At 42.5% G+C, this 21796-nt stretch overlaps 1 protein-coding gene across 3 annotated transcripts in view; it reads right to left on the bottom strand.

The window, feature by feature from the left end:
• The window catches only part of AP1AR (adaptor related protein complex 1 associated regulatory protein), a 93662-nt gene that overhangs the window by 38061 nt on the left and 33805 nt on the right, over positions 1-21796 (bottom strand). For all 3 annotated transcript variants that reach the window (XM_077476733.1, XM_077476732.1, XM_077476731.1), the window contains exons 2-3: positions 12436-12484; positions 10977-11003 (exon numbers count right to left, since the gene is read on the bottom strand). In XM_077476733.1, the coding sequence (XP_077332859.1) occupies positions 10977-11003; positions 12436-12484 (76 nt within the window). The remainder of the gene's footprint in view (positions 1-10976; positions 11004-12435; positions 12485-21796) is intronic.

The following is a 21796-nucleotide window of genomic DNA, read 5'->3' as shown; positions in this document are numbered from 1 at the left end:
TGCAATAAAAATTGTAACCAACTTCACATATAAAGGCTTATAGCTCACATCTATCATTAATCAGTTAATTACATTCAGCTGGAATCAATCTCCACAAACCACCCCTTGTATCTCTCATACATCATTTTTATATCTATGGGTATATCTGAACAATAGCTAAAAAACGGGACAAAAGGATGCCTTCCCTTGAAGATAGTATGCTGAATCATGTAGTTCATCCCCAAAAAATACAAAGAAAACATAATCAATGAGTCATCAAAATTAATTTGTATATTCACATACCATGAAAAAAAACTAAACAACAAACAAAGAAATCTCATAATGTGTGGCCGTATCAGCCAATATTTGGCAGATCGGTCAACACATATAGGAGACTTATACCATCATAAAAATAAAGATCAAAATCTGTATTTAACCCTTTAGGATATAAAGAGTCTAAGCGATTTATCCAGTAAACTTCTCTTTTTCTCAATTCCAATTCTCTATTCCCCCAACGTCTATTAGTTGGAATACCATCGATTACCATATATCTCAATTGAGAAACCCGAATGGTTCCTTTCTATAAAATGTCTAGAGAGAGGTAATTTATCATTTTTATCCCTAACGGAATATTTATGTCTAGCTATTCTGTCTTTGACTTTTTGTGTGGTTTCACCTACCTAGATCAAACCACATGGACATTTGATGATGTATATGACATATGTAGATTGACATGTGAAATGATCTTTTATAGGGTATTGTAACCTTGAGTTGGATGATTAACCACTTGCTTACTGGGCACTTAAACCCCCCTCAGTCCCAGACCAATTTTCAGCTTTCAGCGCTGATGCACTTTGAATGACAATTGCGCGGTCATACAACACTGTACCCAAATGAAATTTTTATCATTTTTTTCCCCACAAATAGAGCTTTCTTTTGGTGGTATTTAGTTACAGCTCAGAGTTTTATTATTTGCTAAACAAACAAAAAAAGATGCAAAAGAAAATAAAATCATGTTTTAATAGTTTGTTCTAAAATTTTGCAAACGGGTCATTTTTCTCCTTCATTGAAGTGCGCTGATTAGGCGGCACTGATAGGCTGCATTGGTGGGCACTGATGGGCTGCATTGGTGGGCACTGATGGGCTGCATTGGTGGGCACTGATGGGCTGCACTGGTAGGCATAGTTAAGGCGGCACTAATAGGCACAGATAAGGCGGCACCGATAAGGCGGCACTGATGGGCAAAGATGGGCACAGATAAGATGGCACGGATGGGTGGCATGGATGGGCACTGATAGGTACCACTGATAGATGGGACTGATGGGCACTGATAGGTGGCTCTGATAGGTGGCACAGTGGGGCACTGATGGGCGGCACTGCTGGGCACTGATGGGCAGCACTGCTGGGCACTGATGGGCGGCACTGGGGTGCAGCACCTTTGAGGCAGACTGTGGGCACTGTGGGTGGCACTGCTGGGTGGCACTGTGGGCACTGCTGGGTGTCACTATGGGCACTGCTGGGTGGCACTATGGGCACTGCTGGGTGGCACTGACGGGGGCACTTTTTATTAGGGTGGCACTGCAGGGGGCAGGTGGGCACTGGCAGGGGGCAGGGGGGCGCTTGCATTGCTGGCCGTGATCGGGACTGATGTCCCGATCACGGCCGCCGGTGATCAGATTTTTTTTTTTCTCCTCGCGCTGTCAGCGAGGAGGAATACTAGCCGATTACCGGCTCCGTTATATCACCTGATCAGCTGTCATTGGCTGACAGCTGATCACGTGATAAGGGGTCGGGATCGACCCCTTGTACGGATCGGTGATCAGGCGAGTCTCATGGACTCGCCGATCACGGGGCGCGCAGGCCGCTCGTGCACGGGACGACGTCAATAGACGTAGTCCCGGAAAAGTAGGTCCGCGCTAATGCCGTCATTTGGCAATAGCGCGGATCCCAAGTGGTTAAAGGACTTCCCCTTAATCATGCTAGTACATTGAATACATGACAAGCAAGGAAATGAACCATAATTAGGAGGTCCCAAAAAAGTAACCCGTGAAGTGGGTGCCCTATACTGGTCAGATCTTACCAATCGATTGTATATGGTCCTACCCTTACAGTATGAAGGTAAAGGGGAGAAACAAAACTCAGGGACAGAAGGATAATTTTTGCTTAATATGGACCAGTGTTTTTTAATAATATTATTAACTTTATTAGAGAAGGGATGAAACAGAGATGAAGGGGAGCCTAAGACAGGAATTTTTTTCTTTTTTTGTTTCTTAATTAGTACTTTCAAAATGTACTGTATTACCAGGATAACCCCGCTGCCATAGTCTCACCTCCATCTCACTCAGTCTGTCCTCCTTAAAGCTAGATTTATCAGTGATCCTAGCAACTCTTTTTAACTGACTTCTTGGAATGGATTTAAATACACCTGGAGGGTGCAAACTAGAATAGTGTAGTAGTTGATTGCAGTTTGTGGGTTTGCGATAAATATTGCTAACAATCCTCCCTTCCTGAACAGATAATAAAGTGTCCAGAAAAGGAACATTTTCATTTGCAACCGACATGTTAAATTTCAGACCAGGAACCAAACAGTTAAGATATTCATTAAATAACCACAGCGATTCAGTGTCGCCCACCCATATGCCAAAGGCGTCATAAATAAATCTAAAATATGCCAGACAATTATCTTCAAACAGACTCTTTATATCCTAAAGGGTTAAATACAGATTTTGATCTTTATTTATTTTCATGATGGTATAAGTCTCTATATGTGTTGACCGATCTACCAGATATTGGCTGATACGGCCACACATTATGAGATTTCTTTGTTTGTCGTTTAGTTTTTTTCATGGTTTGTGAATATACTAATTAATTTTGATGACTCATAGATTGTTTTCTTTGTATTTTTTTTTGGATGAACTACGCGATTCAGCATACTATCTTCAAGGGAAGGCGTCCTTTTGTCCCGTTTTTTAGCTATTGTTCAGATATACCCATAGATATAAAAATTATGTATGAGACATACAAGGGGTGGTTTGTGGAGATTGATTCCAGCTGAATGTAATTAACTGATTAATGATAGATGTGAGCTATAAGCCTTTATAATGTGAAGTTGGTTACAATTTTTATTGCAGGTATGTGGTCATGAGGAAGGGCGATATCATGCTTAGCCCGAAACATCACCTGAATACCTGAATTATACCTGATGTGATGTACATTTTTATCAATAAATTTACTTTTGTTTGTGTAGCAATCCTTTTTCTGACACTTTTTTTGGGACCATTGACATTTATAGAGTGATCAGAGCTAAAAATAGCCACTGATTACTGTATAAATGTCACTGGCCGGGAAGGGGTTAACACTTTGGGGCGTTCAAGGGTTAAGTGTTCCCTATGGAGGTGTTTCTAAATGTAGGGGCAGTGTAGTGACTGGAGGAGGAGAGAGATCGCTGTTCCTATCACTAACGGGGAGCTGTTGGTTTACATTGGCAGATGAGTGCTGGATGAACTAGCAGAATAACATACAGTGGCAAACTAAAGCCAATCTTCAACTAACATTAGGTTACAAGAGCTGCATTTATGAGAAACAAAATGTACTTTTTCACTTAAAACATTTGATTTGGTTTATTTGTTCATATTATTCATTCATCCACTTTATGATCCAGAATTCTACTAAAATAAGGATGTGTCATTTAGAGCGGAACTCCAGATTTAGTTAGACTTTCATTGTTTGTTTGCATCAGCTTGGACCAAATGAACGATGTCCCTCACTAACATGTGAGGCCATTGAATGCACAGTATATGCTGTATGTAGCTGAAGCTACAAGGCCGTGTTCAAGCTGAGACCTTCGTGTCTCATATCCGGAACACAGTCGAGTCTAAACTGGCTGAGTCAGAGATAGTGACATCAGCCCGCCTCTCTGACTTATCCATTCAGAGGAAGCTTTGAATTCATTGCTAGAATACTTCACTTTTTGCGATTGGCTGAGCGCTGATCAGATAGACTCTATTGTGTTCTGTGTACAGTGCCTTGAAAAAGTATTCATACCCCTTGAAATTTTCCACATTTTGTATATATGAATAATATCTGAAAAGTGTGGCGTGCATTTGTATTCAGCCACCCTGAGTCAATACTTTGTAGAACCCCCTTACCCTGATTTACAGCTGCAAGTCTTTTGGGGTCTTTGCCAGCTTTGCACATCAGAGAGAGTGAAATTTTTGCCCATTCTTCTTTGCAAAATAGCTCAAGCTCTTTTAGATTGGATGGAGAGCGTCTGTAAACAGCAATTTTCAAGTCTTGCCACAGATTCTCAATTAGATTTAGGTCTGGACTTTGACTGAGTCACTCTAATGCCGCATACACACGTCCAGTTTTCCCGCCGGAATAAACTCTGAAGGTTTTTCCGACAAAGTTCCGACTGAGTTCCACTGAAACTGTCGTGCGTACACACAATCACACCAAAGTCCGATCATTAGGAACACGGTGATGTACAATGGGACTAGAAAAAGGAAGTTCAATAGCCAGTAGCAAATAGCCTCCGTTTTGTACTTGCTTCCAAGCATGCATCGTTTTTGGTCCGTCAGAACAGCATACAGACGAACAGTTTTCCCCGATTTAAAACATGTTCTATCAGAATTTTTGTAAAAGAAAAAAGTCCGATGAGGCCCACACACGATCGGAATATCCAATGAAAAGATTCCGTCTGACTTTTTCTGCTGGAAAGTCCGACCGTGTGTACACGGCAGAACACATGAATAAGCTTTGATCTAAACCATTCCATTGCAGCTCTGGCTGTATACTTAGGGTCGTTATCCTGCTGAAATGTGAACCTCAGCCCCAGTCTCAAGTCTTTTGCAGACTTTAACAAGTTTTCTTTTAACAGTGCCCTGTATTTGGCTCCATCCATCTTCCGATCAACTCTGACCAGCTTCCCTGTCCCTGCTAAAGAAAAGCATCCCCATAACATAATTCTGCCACCACCATGTTTCACAGAGGGGATGGTTTGTTCAGGGTGATGTGTAGTGTTAGTTAGGCCAAAAAGTTCAATTTTGGTCTCATCTGACCAGAGCACCTTCTTCCACATGTTTGCTGTGTCCTCCACATGGCTTCCCGCAAACTGGACTTCTTATTGCCACTCTTCCATAAAAGGGCAGATTTGTGGAGTGCATGACTAATAATTGTCCCTCCTGAGCTGTGGATCTCTGCAGCTCTTCCAGAGTTACCATGGGTAACTCTAGGAGGATTCTCTCATTAATGCTCTACTTGCCCAGACTGTCAGTTTAGGTGGACGCCCATGTCTTGGTAGGTTTGCAGTTGTGTCATACTCTTTCCATTTTTGGATGATGGATTGAACAGTGCTCCGTGAGATGTTCAAAGCTTGGGATATTTTTTTTTTTTTTTATAACCGAACCCTGCTTTAAACTTCTCTACAACTTTATACCTGACTTGTGTGTTCCTTGGCCTTTATGGTGCTGTTTTTTCACTAAGGTTCTCTAAAAAACCTCTGGCTTCACAGAACAGCTGTATTTATACTGTGATTAAATTGCACACAGTTTTGGTTCCACTTGTTTTTTAGTTAGGGACAATGGAGTAAAGGGGACTGAATACAAATCCACGCCACAATTTTCAAATATCAATTTGTAAAAAAAAATTGAAAATCATATATCATTCCCCTTCCACTTCACAGTTATATGCCACTTTGTGTTGGTGTATCACATAAAATCCCAATAAAAATAGGGTTTTTATAACAGCTTACCTGTAAAATCCTTTTCTTTGAAGTACATAACAGGACACAGAGCTATAGTAATTACTATGTGGGTGATAGGCCACCTTCAGATGATGGACACTGGCACACCCTAAGACAGGAAGTTCACTCCCTATATAACCCCTCCCACTACCAAGAGTACCTCAGTTTTTGTAGCAAAGCAATACACGTGTATACCAGAAAGGCGTGAAGGACCTCTGTGTCCCATGTGATGTACTTCAAAGAAAAGGATTTTACAGGTAAGCTGTTATAAAAATCCTATTTTCTTAAATCATCCATCATGGGACTCAGAACCATAGTAATTACTATGTGGGATGTCCCAGAGCAATGCCAACTGAGGGGAGGGAGACACAAAAGAATTAGGCCAACATGAGACTAGAGGAGTTCTACTGCTGCCTGCAGCACACTACGTCCAAAGGAGATATCCTCGTGCCTTTTTACATTCACTTAAAAAAATCTGGTAAATGTATGGACTGAAGACCATGGAAGCTTGGTGATGCACTCCCACAAAGCACTAACAGTCCTAGTGTAGTACACTTTTGATTTGAGAGGGTGGAATCCTCCTCTTTAAACCATAAGCCTGAACAGTTACTTGCTGAATCCATTTAGAAATAGTAGATTTCGGTGCTGCCCGTCTACTTCTAGGACCTTCAGGCAACAACAAAACATCAGGTTTTTTTAATCTGAGCAGTCGCCTTCAAGTAGACCTTGAGTGCTCTCACCACATCAAGAGAATGTAGTAATTTTCCTTTCCGTAGAGCCGGCTCTGGAAAAAATGAAAGGTAGAACAATATCCTAGTTAAGATAAAATTAGAAAATTAGGATGAGGGCGCAATACTACCTTATCCTTGTGAATAATCAAATATGGCTCTTTACAAGAAAGAGCAGCCAACTCAGATACCTTTCTTGCAGAAGATATGGCTACCAGAAAATTAGTTTCCTTGCCAAAAGGATTGTTGAAATAATACCGATAAGGCTGAAACCTGGCATTTGATAGTATGCAAGGCTAGCTTAATTCCTAACCCCATCTACAGAAAGTCAAGGATTCTACCTATGACATACGTCCTGGGGTGCCAACCCCTGGATTCACACCAGGAGACATATGCCTTCCAGACTCTATAATATATGATTCTGGTAGGATGGAATACCTGCAAAAGCGTGCCCCCCCCCACTCGAGTGAGTGGGGGTGCCCCCTCATAAGTAGGCTTCAGTTTCCTTCTTGAACTTGATGGCAGAGGCTGTTGTGACTGCCTGGAAGCATATGCTCCTGACACTGGAGAAGGAGCTTGTTTAAACGAAATATATTTACTCCTCTTCCAAATTAGCAAAAGGATACTTTTTCCACAAAAAAAATAATAATTTCGGATGTATTTTCCCAAATCATCCCTAAACAGCTGTTCACTGTGAAAAGGAAAACTAGCCAGGAGCTTTGCATGATGCTTCAGCTGACCAACTTTTCAACCATAAGATTCTAGGCCTATGCACCAGCCAAGTGTAAAGCGTGAGGCTTGAAGACTAGAATCTCTCATGGTGTCTATTGCCAAACATAATGCCGCCGTAACTTGGCTAAATCCTGGCCTGCTGATCAGGAATAACCTTGAGCACCTGTTCAAACTCATCTCTCAAGGACTGACATACATCAATTGCTGCTAGCGCAGTTTTAAGACATCAGAAAAAAACATGTTTTAATAGGAATTTCCAACTTTTTATCTGTTGGATCCCTCAGCATTTGAGCATTGTCTATCGGACAGGTCAAACTTTCATTCACAGAGTATATAGCAGCGACAATTGCTGGTATCTGGATCTCCCACTTCTTAGGCCGCGTACACACGCGGGGACTGTTCGCTCAACTTTGTCCGTCAAACAGTTTCAGCAAACAGTCCGCTCAAAATTAGCATGGACGGACTTGCCCACACACGACGAACGAACAGTTTGCTGAAACCGTGCGCGATGACGTGAACGGCACGTACGACGGGACGGAAAATACGACGTCCTATACACTGCATTACAACTTTCGGCGTGTAAATCCTTTCTGAGCATGCGCGGAACTTAGTTTGACGAACAAGCCTACACACGAGGGGACTGTTCGCTGAAACCAAGTTTCAGCGGACAGTTTTTCGGAATTTCCGAAAAACTTTGTTCAGCAGACTGTTCGCTGAAACTGTCCGCTGAAAGCCCACACACGAGCGGACTGTCCGCTGAAACACTGTTCAGCGGACAAAGTTGGGCGAACAGTCCCCGCGTGTGTACGCGGCCTTAGTGAATTTTTCCTCCATAGGAAAAAAAAAAAGTGTTAAAACTTTATATGAGGGAAATTTTTTTTATCATCTGGGTGATCCCACTCAGAATATATAAACCTTTTCAGCAATGAATGGACAAGAAAGGCATGCACAGCTTGAGGACGCATTAGTGAATCCAAACAAGCAAGTGGGCATATCAACTGACTAAATGAAGAATAGCAAAAAATGTGGAGCGGACAAATTCAGTAAGAATTGCACCATCAATCTTTCAGATTGTGAAGCTGATCCCCCCCACATTTGACCCCTCAGAAGAGTCATCAGCCTTCTCATGGTCCCCTGAGGGAAATCACATTTTATCCCATTCTGGGATTCAATTAAAGCTGCTAGCCAATCCCATCGTGTCTTGAGGAAAACCCTCTTCAGTAAAATAGACAGGGGCTGCAGTGTTGAAAACAATTGCAATGTTTGATAGCCCTGATCGCTTACTCTGATCGGCCAACCCAGAACTCTCAGGGGAAAATGCCAATGTAGAGTGTTTAGAGCTTGTAGGAGTCCCTTTTAAGCCCTTTTTTGGGGCGTTTCTACCCCCCTGACCATAGCCCGATGCACAAAAAAACCTGGCACGACGTCCACACCACTCACCATCTTCGGACAACCCATCACCCCTAGCATTAAAACCAAAAGTCTCGGAGTCATCTTTGACTAAGACATGACAATGGATGCACAAATAGGATCAGTAGTCAACGGATCCCACTACCTTCTTCACCTATTGCGTAGACTCATCCCATTTATCCCGGAAGGCGATACAGCAGCAGTAGTTTGAACAATCATTAATTCCTGACTCAACTACGCAAATTCCCTCTACCTAGGACTTCATAAATATCAAATTTCACATCTACAAGTCGGCCAGAACACAGCAGCCAGACTGGTAACAACCCTGGGAATCAATCACCCCGTCCCTGAGGACCCTCCATTGGTTAGCTTTGAAGGAATGGGTTACATTCAAGACCCTCTGCCTCATTCACAAATGTACATAAGGAAAAGCCCCGCAATACCTTTGCGACAAAATAAAGCACTACACCCCAGGTCACTCCCTCCGGTCCACTAACCAAAACCTCCTCGACATCACCAAGATCCGTTATAAATCAAAAGGCGAATGAAGGTTCGCAGTTCAAGGACCTTGGCTATGGAACGCTCTACCCGTGGACATCTACTGGGAAGAAAACCTGGCCTTCAGGAAGAAGCTCAAGACCTATCTCTTCTGAAGATTTAGATGGACGCTGGCGGCAAAGGCGCCTTGAGGTGATTTCGTTTGCGTATGTAGCGCTAAACAAGTTACTTATTCATTCATTCAGAGGGACTACCAGAAGAAATCACATCCACTGCTTGAGCAAATAGTCCAGCAACTGTCACTGCTATTTAACGCTCAGCCTGGTGCTTTTAGTAAATGTGCCAAAGGAATACCTGTCTCACCACTTACATGCCACTTTTTAGCTTTTGTGTCTCTCCAACAGCTGCAGTCAGCAAAAAAAGGCCACAAGGCCCAGGTACTAGAGCTGCCATGACGAGTCGACGTAATCGATTACGTTGACTACAAAAATACGTCAACGTGCGTGAAAGGCGTCGATGCGTCACACGTTGCATTGAAACCTCCTGTGATTACGATATCTCAGTTAATGAATGAAGAGAAGACGCTGTCTTTTCTCCATTCATTATGAGTGCAGCAGAGGCTACAGAGAAAGGGACTGGAGAATCTGTGTCCCTAGTCCCTTTCCCTGTCTCAAATGGGAGATGTCAGAGGTCTGTTAAGACCCCTGATATCTCACCATAGAGCCCCCCCCCCCCAACAGGGATGATAAAAAAAAAAATGCAATAAATAATAAAAAAAAAAAACACACTGACACTGTCCCCACACCCCCTCCACCTAAAAAAAAAGAAAGCATTGTAAAAAATAAATTATAAACATTCATGAACTTCTGAACAGAAAATAAAAACAGAACATAAAAAACGGTAAAAGAATATAACTGCACATGTGTGTGTGTAGTTATATTCTTTTACCTTAACTTTCGAAAAAATGATAAGTACATAAAAAAAGGTAAGAAAATAATATAACTAGTACATATATACACATATACACACATAGATATATATATATATATATATATATATATATCTATCTATCTATCTATGTGTGTATGTAGTTATATTCTTTTATCTTACCTTTTTTTTTATGTACTTATTTTTTGTAAAGTTATCCAAAGGATTAATTAGTTAATCAAAAAAAAAAAAAAGAACACTAGAATAAGTAAAAAAATAAAATAAAAATAATCTTTATAGTCGATGACTAATCGAAAAAATAATCACTAGATTAGTCGACAAAGTAATCGTTAGTTGCAGGTACGACTCAATTCGGCATAAAAAGACACTTTGAATGGATCCGGCTTCATGGCTAGCCCCAGCGAGGATTGCTCCAGTGGAGCGCAGCACACCACATCTTTACGCCCAGTAGTGGGAGGGGTTATATAGGAAGTGAATTTCCTGTCTTAGGGTGTGCCAGTGTCCATCACCTGAAGGCGGCCTATAACCCACATAGTAATTACTATGGCTCTATGTCCCGTGATGTACGATTAAGAAATACATTTAAGTTTTTGGTTGTAACATGACAAAATGTGGAAAATTGAAAGGGGTACGAATACTCTTTCAAGGCACTGTATGAAACAGGAAATTTTGGCTCCAAACCGGATGGCACATCTAGCGGTTAGTGAGGGACATCGTTTGTCTGGGCCAGCTTAGCCAAAACAAACTAACTATGTAAAGTCTAACAAAAGTAGGAGTTGAGCTTTAACAATTATTTTTTATATTTATCAAATGGTTCAATTGACAAGAATAACTAACTAGTAATACAAAATACATAACAGCTGCCATTACACATTAAGGGAGATTTCAAAACTACACAGTCTGGCCATTACGCTACAATCCTTCAGGGATCTACTTACCTCATCACTTTCTACAAGATTTTCAAACTGTTTAAAGTAGAAAAGAAAAATATAAATGTTTAACTATAACTGACAATCTACAAACAGTACTTACATGGAAGATGAAACAAGAACAGTATTATTTCTAGCCTTATTCTATGCTCAATACATTTTAATAACTGGAAAATAATTAAATGGAGAAAAAACAATGGTCAAATACATAGAACACGCATCCAAAAAGCAAACAAAGCCCAAGAGCAGCCTTTCCCAACGAGGGTTTTAGGAGTTTGTGAAGGGTACCTAGTCTCCTACCTACACGGACCACCAATGCAAAGGGGCAACTTTTCACTGACCATCCATGTAATGGATCAGATCTACGCTGACCAATCATGTAAGCAGACACAAACAATTTTCACTGTGCGGTTCTTTTCTGTTACTGCTAATTTCAAGATTATTCAAAGAAGTACAGCCAAAGCCAATTTGGTTGTGCTTCTCTTGTTTATCACAGGTATACAGTCCGTTCTTCAGTCCTGTGACATGTTTTCAGCAGATGGTGGGCGGAAGCCCACTATCGACTGATGGTCACAGAGCCGGTCCAGGTTGGGGCAAGACCATGACAATAAAGACAGGATCTGCCCACAACCCTGGTCAGGCACCTGTCTCAGCCTCTCAATGAGCCACTGAGAGTCTGAGCCAGCTGCTCCTGCCCCCTCTAAAGCCCATCCATATAGTGGGTGCAGGGGGACAGAGCAGAGAGCCGGTGACCGACAGTCCCTCTGGAGCTCTGAGACTCAGCAGTCTTTGAAACGGTCACTCGGTTCTCAGTCTAGAGCTGGCAGGGGGACGATGCTGCATCCACCTAGGCAAGTAGGCAAAGTGCCCTGGATGTTAAATACTATAGGTCAGCCATTCTCAACCTTTTTACCCCAGAGGGATGCTTGAAATAATAATTGGGACTAGGGGACCCCTGCTAAGAACAATTTAACAGTGAGAAAGTGTAAAAAAAAAAATAAATAAAAAAATAAAACACACGACATTGGTGGTCAGTGAGAAGAATGCCCCCTTTTACAGTGGTGGTCACAATGGCACCCTTACAGGTAGTATTGGCCCCTCAGCTATGCAGACACCATCAGATGAGAGATCAAGCAGTCACAGCTCATGGAACTTCTAGCAACATCTGGAGGGAACCCTAGTTAAGAATGGCTGCTCTAGACACAGCAGATTTTAAAACTCTTCAACTTTGCCTCCTAAATCTCCACTGCCGGTACTCCCAGGGCACAGCATGTGTAACTTATGTCACACATGCTTTGCTTTTAGATCTCTAGAATAGGAATTCTGAACAAATGTAACCTGGTAATGACCCAGCAACCGGAATTAACTTCCAGTACCTCTGGGCCATTTCCAGAAAGTTCCCAGCTATGCATATTACATATACTGTATGTGTTTGAGTTTATATAGTCTTTTTTGTGAAGACACTAACCTCAATAGTAAAATGCTCTCCTCTTGAACTGTTTCTGAAGTATTTTGATCTGCAAAAAAACAACAACAAACATTTGAATATAAACCTTAAAAGGGATTTTAAAAAAGCATTTAAAAAAAAAACATGTCAAACATGGTTTTGCACAGAGCAGCCCCAGTTCTTCTCTTCTTAGGTCCCCTGCCAGCGCTTCTGGCTCATTTTGCCTTGCAAAGCTGCTTCCCATGAGGGCAATAGTGCATGCTCAATCCCGAATAGGGCTGTTTGCGTCAATTCAGATAGACAGTTGGACCCGCCCCCACCTCTCTGCTCGCAGGTTTTGATTGACAGCAGCAGGAGCCAATGGCTCCTGCTACTCTCAGCAAAACCTGTGAAAGCCAGGAGAAAACATGTATCATCTGCCCTTACTGAAGATGGTCATGACCAGAATGCTTGGATGTGATTTCTCAGCAAAATATAGCATGCAGACATGTATGGAGGAGTTTGTTTTGATAATAAAAATAAAATAAAAATCAAATAGCATTTTTGGCTTGTGTTGATCAGGAAAAGTGTAATTCTGCCTTAACATTACCTGCCCCATACACACAACACTTTCTAAGCCTATAAGTGGTCCAGCGCTGTTCCCAGATGCAGTTCTTCACCCTTTACTACCTGGTCTTACAGGAGATTGTTGGTTAGTACTATTGTGACCTGGGAAGAAAGTGTGGGAGATGCTCAGGCTCGATAGGGAGGGGGGTATGTGGACAGTGCATCCACAGCTGCTGTTAGAGTGCTGACAGGGGATAAAGCCCTTCCTGGCTCCTGCAAAGGTTCAAGAAAGGAAGGGTAACCCCTGAAAGTCACACTATGGTGTCCTACTGCAATGGAGTGGCAACCTCAGCCTGGTCTCTGAACAGGCCACGCTCTCTTACACATTTCCCTCTACCCCTCCGGAGCTTAGGCATGGCTCCTACTATTGTCAGTCCAATCCTGTGAGGAGGGGGCAGGAGGCATAGCCAAGCTGCACATGTGCCCCCACAGCACACAGCTTGCTATGGGGGCACACTCTGAAATGTAGGAGAAGGGTTAGCGGGGCTCCCCAGGAGAAGAGATAAGGGACCCCTCTGTGCAATATCATTGTATAAAGGGGGTAAGTATACCCTCTTTATTTCAGGGGGAAAAAAAATTGGCCCTACAACCACGTTAGGAGCTAAAGACATTTTTGGCGCATCAAATTGTATTTTTCACCAATCATTGGGAGAGGTTTCAAAAAATTCTTCAGCGGTAGAACATTATTCCTTATAAGCTCTCCAAGATGCATCTGGGCATTTCTACAGAATGTTTGCGAAACATTCTGTAGAAATGCCCAGATGCATCTTGGAGAGGCTCCCTAATACACATCCTGTTGTACTGCCAGTTGGTCAGATCATACTGGAACCAAGTCTTTAAATTAATCTTGGAATTTACTCCAATACCTATAGCCTTTTTTGCCATAATGGCACCACTTCATATTAAAGAGGAACTGCAGTCTGCTGACATCATTTGTAATAAAAACATCTTTGCCATTCTGAAGCTTCCCTCCAACCACTTTGCATATTATTTTATATATGCTGCGATTCTGTACTTGCCAAATATGCTGGGGAAATCTCCCTCCACCGAGTCTGGCTGCAGCCATTTTAACTGTGGACAGCTGAAGCTGCTGCCTGTTCACCTCCTGGATTTACACATAAGCTCACCTCCAGCCCTGCAGCTCTCATTGGCCCCCTTATGACTCATCCCCCCTCCCTTCCTGGCAAAGTCTCGCAAGAGTGAGAGAGCTGTGCATGATGTCATAAGCCTAGGCTAATGACCAGACAAAAAAAAGGAAGTGAGCTGTATAAGGTATTTACATGTAGAAAACAAATATGTTTTACTATCCAAAATTAAAACAAGGGCGAAAGATTTAATAGATGGAAAGTTGAAAAAATTACTGAAGGCTTTAAATTAGGCACTGTTCCGAAATCAGTCAGAGCACTCATCTCCTTTCTCCTATTCTCCTTTCTGCCAAACTTAACGAGACAAAAGATCTCTGGACATATCCAATCTGATATATCTAGGGATCTTAAAACACAATTATTCACTTTATTTGTCTTAAGGCTTTCACACTGGAGCAGGCATTGGCGATAAAACACTGCTAGTTTTAGCGGTGCTTTACCGTAGCTATTCGGCTGATAGCATGGTGCTGTTAACCCCCTCTAGTGGCCGAATAAAGGGTTAAATGTAGCCATGTATCGCCACTGCCAAAGTGCTTTGGCAGTGGTGCCCATTCATTTCAATGGGCAGGAGCGGGGTATACAATGCTCCTCTACCACTCCAAAGATGCTGCTTGCAGGACTTTATTTTTAGTTTTTTTAACGCAGGGGAGTTTTGTAGCCAGTTTTCAATCCTTGTACTCGCCCTATAGTCCATGCCCACGGACCTTATTTTGTACAGTAAACGTTTATGGGGAACTGTGTCAAATGCTTTTGCAATATTAAGATACACCACGTCTACGGGCCTTACCTTTATCTAAATGGCAACTCACCTCCGCATAGAAGGTTAATAGATTGGATTTATGAATAATCGTTCTTGCCAAACCATACTATTTACTGCCAATGATACCGTTCTCATTACAAAAATCTTTTATATATTCCCTTATCTCCTGCAAGAGCTTGCATACTATTGATGTAAGGCTAACTGGTCTGTAATTTTTGTAATTTTGGGCCCTTTTTAAATATTGGTGCTACATTGGCTTTTCTCCAAATCAGCTGGTAATCAGTAGACTGTCAGTAAAAATTAGGAATAATGGACCGGCAATTACTTGACCGAGTTTCCCAAGCACCCTTGGGTGCAAGCCATCTGGTCTCGGTGATTTATGGAGGTGCTTCTTGTAATGTGTCATGAGGATAAACACTGCAGTTTTAGTTATTGAAGCCACCCCCCCCCCCATTCTCTCGTGAAGACTGAGGGGAAGAATAAATTCAATACCGTCGCAATTTCCCAATCCTTTGTAACCAGATGTCGTTCCTCATTCTTAATGGGGCTGATATGGTCTGTCTTCCCTTTTTTACTGTTTACATACTTAACGAATTTCTTGGGATTTTTTTTTGCTGGTACCTGAAACTAGGTCGTCCTTATGTTTGACTGTTAAACTTATAGTCCAGATGGTTAACTTGTTGACAGAGCCATGCCTTCCACTATAAGGCTTGAGCATTTTTTTCTTTTCTGTTTGGGGTCTTCTGTATATTTTTTCCCTACTGTATGTACATTGCATCCAGAAAGTATCCACAGCGCTTCACTTTTTCCAAATTTTGTTATGTTACAGCCTTATTCCAAAATGGATTAAATTTGTTATTTTCCTCAAAATTCTACAAACAATACCCCATAATGACAACGTGAAATAAGTTTGTTTGAAATCTCTGCAAATCATATGTACATACGTTTTCACAGCCTTTGCCACACAGATACGACACGACTGTTCTCATCCTACCTTGCCCTGCGATATCAGTCCTACTTCCATCAGACTTAAATTAACAGGATACGATTTTGCCCCGACTTTGAGATAGTCCCACTTGTCCTTTGACCAATCAAAACAATCCTAATGTTACAAATTCCTTTTCCTGCTGCTGTAATCACCATGTCAGATGTCACAAGTTGGATGGTTAGGAAGAGGATCCGACTTCAATGCTATAGAATGGGCTAAAAATGGACCAAAGTAGTGCAGAAACCTTTTCTAAAGTTGGGCCGACTTGTGTCGGAACAGTTAAGATGGCTCCCATAGGGAACCATTTATTTGTAAACATCATGCGACATGTGCTCCCAAAGTCTAAGTGCCCAAAGCTCCCAAAGTGTATATCGCACAGAGTACAGAAGAATTTCTGCAGCATTGAAGGTCCCAATGAGCAGATTGGTCTCCATCATCCATAAATGGAAGAAGTTTGGAACCACCAAGACTCTTCCTAGAGTGGGCTGTCAAGCCAAACTGAGCGATCGAGGGAGAAAGGCCTTAGTCAGATAGGGACCTGATGGCCACTCTGACAGAGTTCCAGTGTTTCTCCGTGGAGTGAGGAGAACCTTACAGAACAACCATCTTTGCAGCACTCCACCAATCAGGTAAACAAAATTCTCTGGTCTGATGATACAAAGATTGAACTCTTTGGTCTGAATGGCAAGTGTCATGTCTGGAGGAAACCAGGCACCGCTCATCACCTTGTTAATACCATCCCTACAGTGAAGCATGGTGGTGTTAGCATCATGCTGTGGGGACGTTTTTCAGTGGCCAGAACTGGGAGACTAGTCAGGATTGAGGAAAAGATGAATGCAGCAATGTACAAAGACATCCTTTATGAAAACCTGCTCCAGAGTGCTCTGGATCTCAGACTGGGACTCCAACAAAACATCTAAGCAACTAAGCACACGGCAAAGATAACAAAGAAGTGGCTACAGGACAACTCTGTGAATGTCCTTCAGTGGCCCAGCCAAATCCCAGACTTAAACCCGATTAAACATCTCTGGAGAGATCTGAAAATGGCTTTGCACCGACGCTCCCCATCCAACCTTATGGAGCTTTAGATGTCTTGCAAAGAAGAATAGGAGAAACTGCCCAAAAAGTATGTGTGCCTAGCTTGTATAAGACTTGAGGCTATAATTGGTGCCAAATGTGCTTCTAAGTATTGAGCAAAGTCTTCGAAATACTTATGCACATGTTTTTTTTCGTTATTTATTTTTAATAAATTCTCAAAAATTTCATACAAATTTCTTTCACATTGTCATTATGGGGTGTTTGTAGAATTTTGCAGAAAATAAAGAATGAAATCCAATTTGAAATAAGGTTGTAACAAAACCATGTGGAAAAAGTGAAGCACTGAATACTTTTCGTATGCACTGTACAACCTCTATAAAAAAAAAAAAAAAAAAATATTGGAATTAAAAATGCAAAATATCAAGTACACAATGCAATATGCAGAGAAAATACCACTACAGCCACCACCCATAAATGTATCGAATCCATCACTAAATCGTATAGTACTAAACAGGGAGGAAACAAAAAATACAAAAATTGATTTATATTTTAATTAATTATACTTGAGGCCAACGTGATATATGAATTCAAAATGACCTTATGTTTTAATGACTGGCCCATGCATAATTTTTGAGTGTTTTATTTTATTTTATAATTCCTTGCTCCATCTCATTGGAGTGGTAGTTTTTGTTTTGTATCCGTGGAATGTATGAAGAACACACCACAAGAACCTTCAGAATTAGGTTCGGTAATCACAAATGCAACATTCTGAATAAAAAATGCCCGATGAAAAAGGGAACTTCTGGATCTTTACTCTCAATACCTTGTCTGTATATCTGACCTTACTGATTTTTTTTATGTATAATTTATTATTTTTGAAGGCAATTGCATATTCTATCCCTTCCTTATATTTCCCGAGGAGTAGTGCTCTACCAGAGGTGTAGACCCTGATTGAATAGTACTCCATCTTTTAAATTCACTTCTAGATTGATCCACTCATTTCCCTACAGACGACGAGGAACAGATTTTAAAAACATAGTATATACCTATACAATGGCTATAGCTTCTCAGAAATAGAAGTGGTAAGAATCTCTTAATGTTTGCAAAATCATTGCACTATAAACCTTATAACCAGGGCTCGAGTCCTGCGGGAACGCGTGGGAACGGCGTCCCCGCACTTTTTTCACAGCAGGAACGCCGTTCCCTTTGCAGGACCAGAGCCGCCCGAGGCTCTAGCACAGTCTGCTAGCTGCGTTGTCTTCACAGAGCTGACATCGGAAGAGCAGCACAGTGATGCACGGAGGGCAGGGGCTGGCTCAGTTAACTGATTGGTTAATAGAACTGTTCTGCATTCTATCAACCAATCAGTTAACTGGGGCAGGTCCCGCCCTCTGTCCATCCCTTTGCTGCACTTCCGATGTCATCTGCTGTGTCCTGTGTAAGGTAAGACAGGGAAGAGGGCACTGTTATGAAGGATGGAGGGGGAAAGTATCAGAAACTGAAAGGAATGAGGAGAGGTGATATAAAAGGGAGGCAGGGCAGGAATGTGAAGGGGGGGTTCTACAAAGGGGGTGAGGACAGGAATGTAAAGGAGGTGCCATAAAGGGGCTGAGGACAGGTTTAAATTTTAAAACTAGCTACTTGGTCATCTTCCGTACTATGTCGCATTCGCAGTCTGATCATCTCCTGTAGTATGTCGCATTCACAGTCTGGTCATCTCCTGTAGTCGCATTCGCAGTCTGGTCATCTCCTGTAGTATGTCGCATTCGCAGTCTGGTCATCTCCTGTAGTCGCATTCGCAGTCTGGTCATCTCCTGTAGTCGCATTCGCAGTCTGGTCATCTCCTGTAGTCGCATTCGCAGTCTGGTCATCTCCTGTAGTCGCATTCGCAGTCTGGTCATCTCCTGTAGTCGCATTCGCAGTCTGATCATCTCCTGTAGTCGCATTCGCAGTCTGATCATCTCCTGTAGTCTCATTCCCAGTCTGGTCATCTCCTGTACTATGTCGCATTCGCAGTCTGGTCATCTCCTGTAGTCGCATTCGCAGCCTGATCATCTCCTGTAGTCGCATTCGCAGTCTGATCATCTCCTGTAGTTGCATTCGCAGTCTGATCATCTCCTGTAGTTGCATTCGCAGTCTGATCATCTCCTGTAGTTGCATTCGCAGTCTGATCATCTCCTGTAGTTGCATTCGCAGTCTGATCATCTCCTGTAGTTGCATTCGCACTCTGGTCATCTCCTGTAGTCGCATTCGCACTCTGGTCATCTCCTGTAGTCGCATTCGTGGTCTGGTCATCTCCTGTACTATGTCGCATTCGCAGTCTGGTCATCTCCTGTAGTCGCATTCGCAGTCTGGTCATCTCCTGTAGTCACATTCGCAGTCTGGTCATCTCCTGTAGTCTCATTCCCGGTCTGGTCATCTCCTGTACTATGTCGCATTCGCAGTCTGGTCATCTCCTGTAGTCGCATTCGCAGTCTGGTCATCTCCTGTAGTCACATTCGCAGTCTGGTCATCTCTTGTAGCATGTCGCATTTGCAGTCACTGTATTTTATGTGAAATATATATATGCATATGAGCGTATCTTTTTTTTTTTTTTTTTTGGTGGGGGAGTGGATCTTGGGTGGGAGTTCCCACACTTTTTTCCCCAGGACTTGACCCCTGCTTATAACCTTTTCCTGCAAAGCAATAGGCGCAAAAACCCATTTGTAGTCTTTTCCAACCTCGTCTCAACACAAAAGCTGCAATGCAAAATTCATGACAGAGACTTGAATTATTGAAAAGGAAAAAAAAAAAAAAAAAAACGTAAAAGCAAAGATATTTTACTAAACGTCACAAAACGACTGTGAATTCCTGACGGAAGAAGCAGGAGCATGGGTCATTAACGTGCTCTACATTAAACCTCAACCTCAGCAAACACAACGCCTTCTGAAAAATTTAATAATGAACCAGTACGGGGTTAGGGAACATTCAGAAAGAACCACATTAATTAGTAAAAGCTTTTCATGAATCATTTATGTGTTTTGGTCTGAGCTACAGATGGATATTTTACTAGCTTAGTAAAATATGTAACCAATGACAGTTTTACTACTCAAATCAAAATGCAGAACTGACAACTGAGATGACTACAGCAGACAACTGGGGTAACTACACTGCTGAGAAATGGGGTAACCACTGTAGGTACAAAGTGAATAAAATGTACTGACGGAGCTTTGTGATAGAGGATAACATACTACATTAATGGCCAATATTTTTAGTGTGTTAAATGTGTTGATGTGCATTGCATGGAGTGTGACCATTTATTTTCAATGGGTTCCCAACACATGTCCATGGCCCAAAAGGCACTTTCCTGACTTCTCCCCCCCCCCCCCAGAGCTGAGGTTCAGGTGCATTTGTTTTGTGCAGGTATGTGTAAAACTGAAAATAAATGACAACTGACAATGTATAGATCACACAGTGTAAATGCACGGGTGCAAATGTGGCCTCAAGGCCACTGCAATGCAGCGGGTGGTGTACGGTGCGGTGGTGCCAAGATCAGCGCAGTGATTATGTGCCGAGCTGGGCGTGTCGCATGGTTTCATTTATTTTATTTTTTTTAAAGGATAAGTTCACCTTCTGTAGCATGTTACACCCATATTCAGGTCGCCCTCCTTTCCCCCCTAAGCTATGTGCAGCACACCATCAATGTCACTACCATTTTTACAAGGTGATATACTTGGGTTTTCAATAACGTCTGGTACACACAAAGTAGATGTATACCCTTTGTGGCTACTGACAAATAGAATTAAACATTTTTGGTCCCGAGAGTTCAACTTTAACATTTTTGACTCTTGGGCTTAGTTATGCTTTTTCTACACTGTCGTAGCCTCTGGTTTCACTCAAGCATCCGCTCTTGCTAGAATCTGGAGGTGCTGTATATAAATAATTTTTGACAAAATATCTATTCACAAGGATGCCATAGAAACATTTGAGGGAGGCTGGCTGACTAAGCTCCAATGCTGCTAAAGTTCATCATTTAGAGCCCGTTCACACAGGGGCAACTCAGGATCTGACTTCAGGTCGCCCCTAGTCGCGCTACATGTAAAAATCAATATAAGTGAATGAGAGCCGTCAGGTTCCTGTACTACTTCTATCCAACTTCTAAGCGACTGGTACCCATTTATTTCAATGGAAGTCGCCTCCAAGTCGGATCTCCATCTATATTGAGGCAACTCTCACTGAATAATCAGCTCTCGAGAGCGAACTCCACGCCAAATTTATTAAAACAATCTGGCGTGGGTTCCCCCTCCGGGAGCATACCAGGCCCTTAGGTCTGGTATGGATTTTAAGTGGAACCCCCCTACACTGAAAAAAACAGCCCCCCAGGGTCCATACCAGACCCTTATCCGAGCACGAAGCCTGGCTGGTCAGGAAGGGAGTGGGGACGAGCGAGCCCCCCCCCCCGGACCGTACCAGGCAGCGTTTTCTCAACATGGGGGGGTTGGTGCTTTGGGGAAGGGGGGCGCCCTGCGGCCCCCCACCCCAAAGCATCTTGTCCCTATGTTGATGAGGACAAGGGCCTCTTCCCGACAACCCTGGCCGTTGGTTGTCGGGGTCTGCGGGCGGGGAGCTTTTTGGAATCCGGGAGCCCCCTTTAATAAGGGGGCCCCCAGATCCCGGCCCCCCACCCTATGTGAATGAGTAAGGGGTACATCTTACCCCTACCCATTCACCCTCTGGAAAAAGTGTCAATAAAAAACACAACACAAGTTTTAAAAGTCATTTATTAATCAGCTCCAGGGGTCTTCTTTCGACTTCTCCGCTCTGTTCGGCCTCCTCTCCCGCTCTCCGGCGTCTTCTCCCGGGCTC

Source organism: Lithobates pipiens, unplaced genomic scaffold, assembly GCF_037356315.1.
Source record: "Lithobates pipiens isolate NorthernLeopardFrog02 unplaced genomic scaffold, aLitPip1_a1.2 Scaffold_13, whole genome shotgun sequence".
Taxonomy (NCBI): domain Eukaryota; kingdom Metazoa; phylum Chordata; class Amphibia; order Anura; family Ranidae; genus Lithobates; species Lithobates pipiens.
This window is presented reverse-complemented; position numbering and strand designations above follow the sequence as displayed.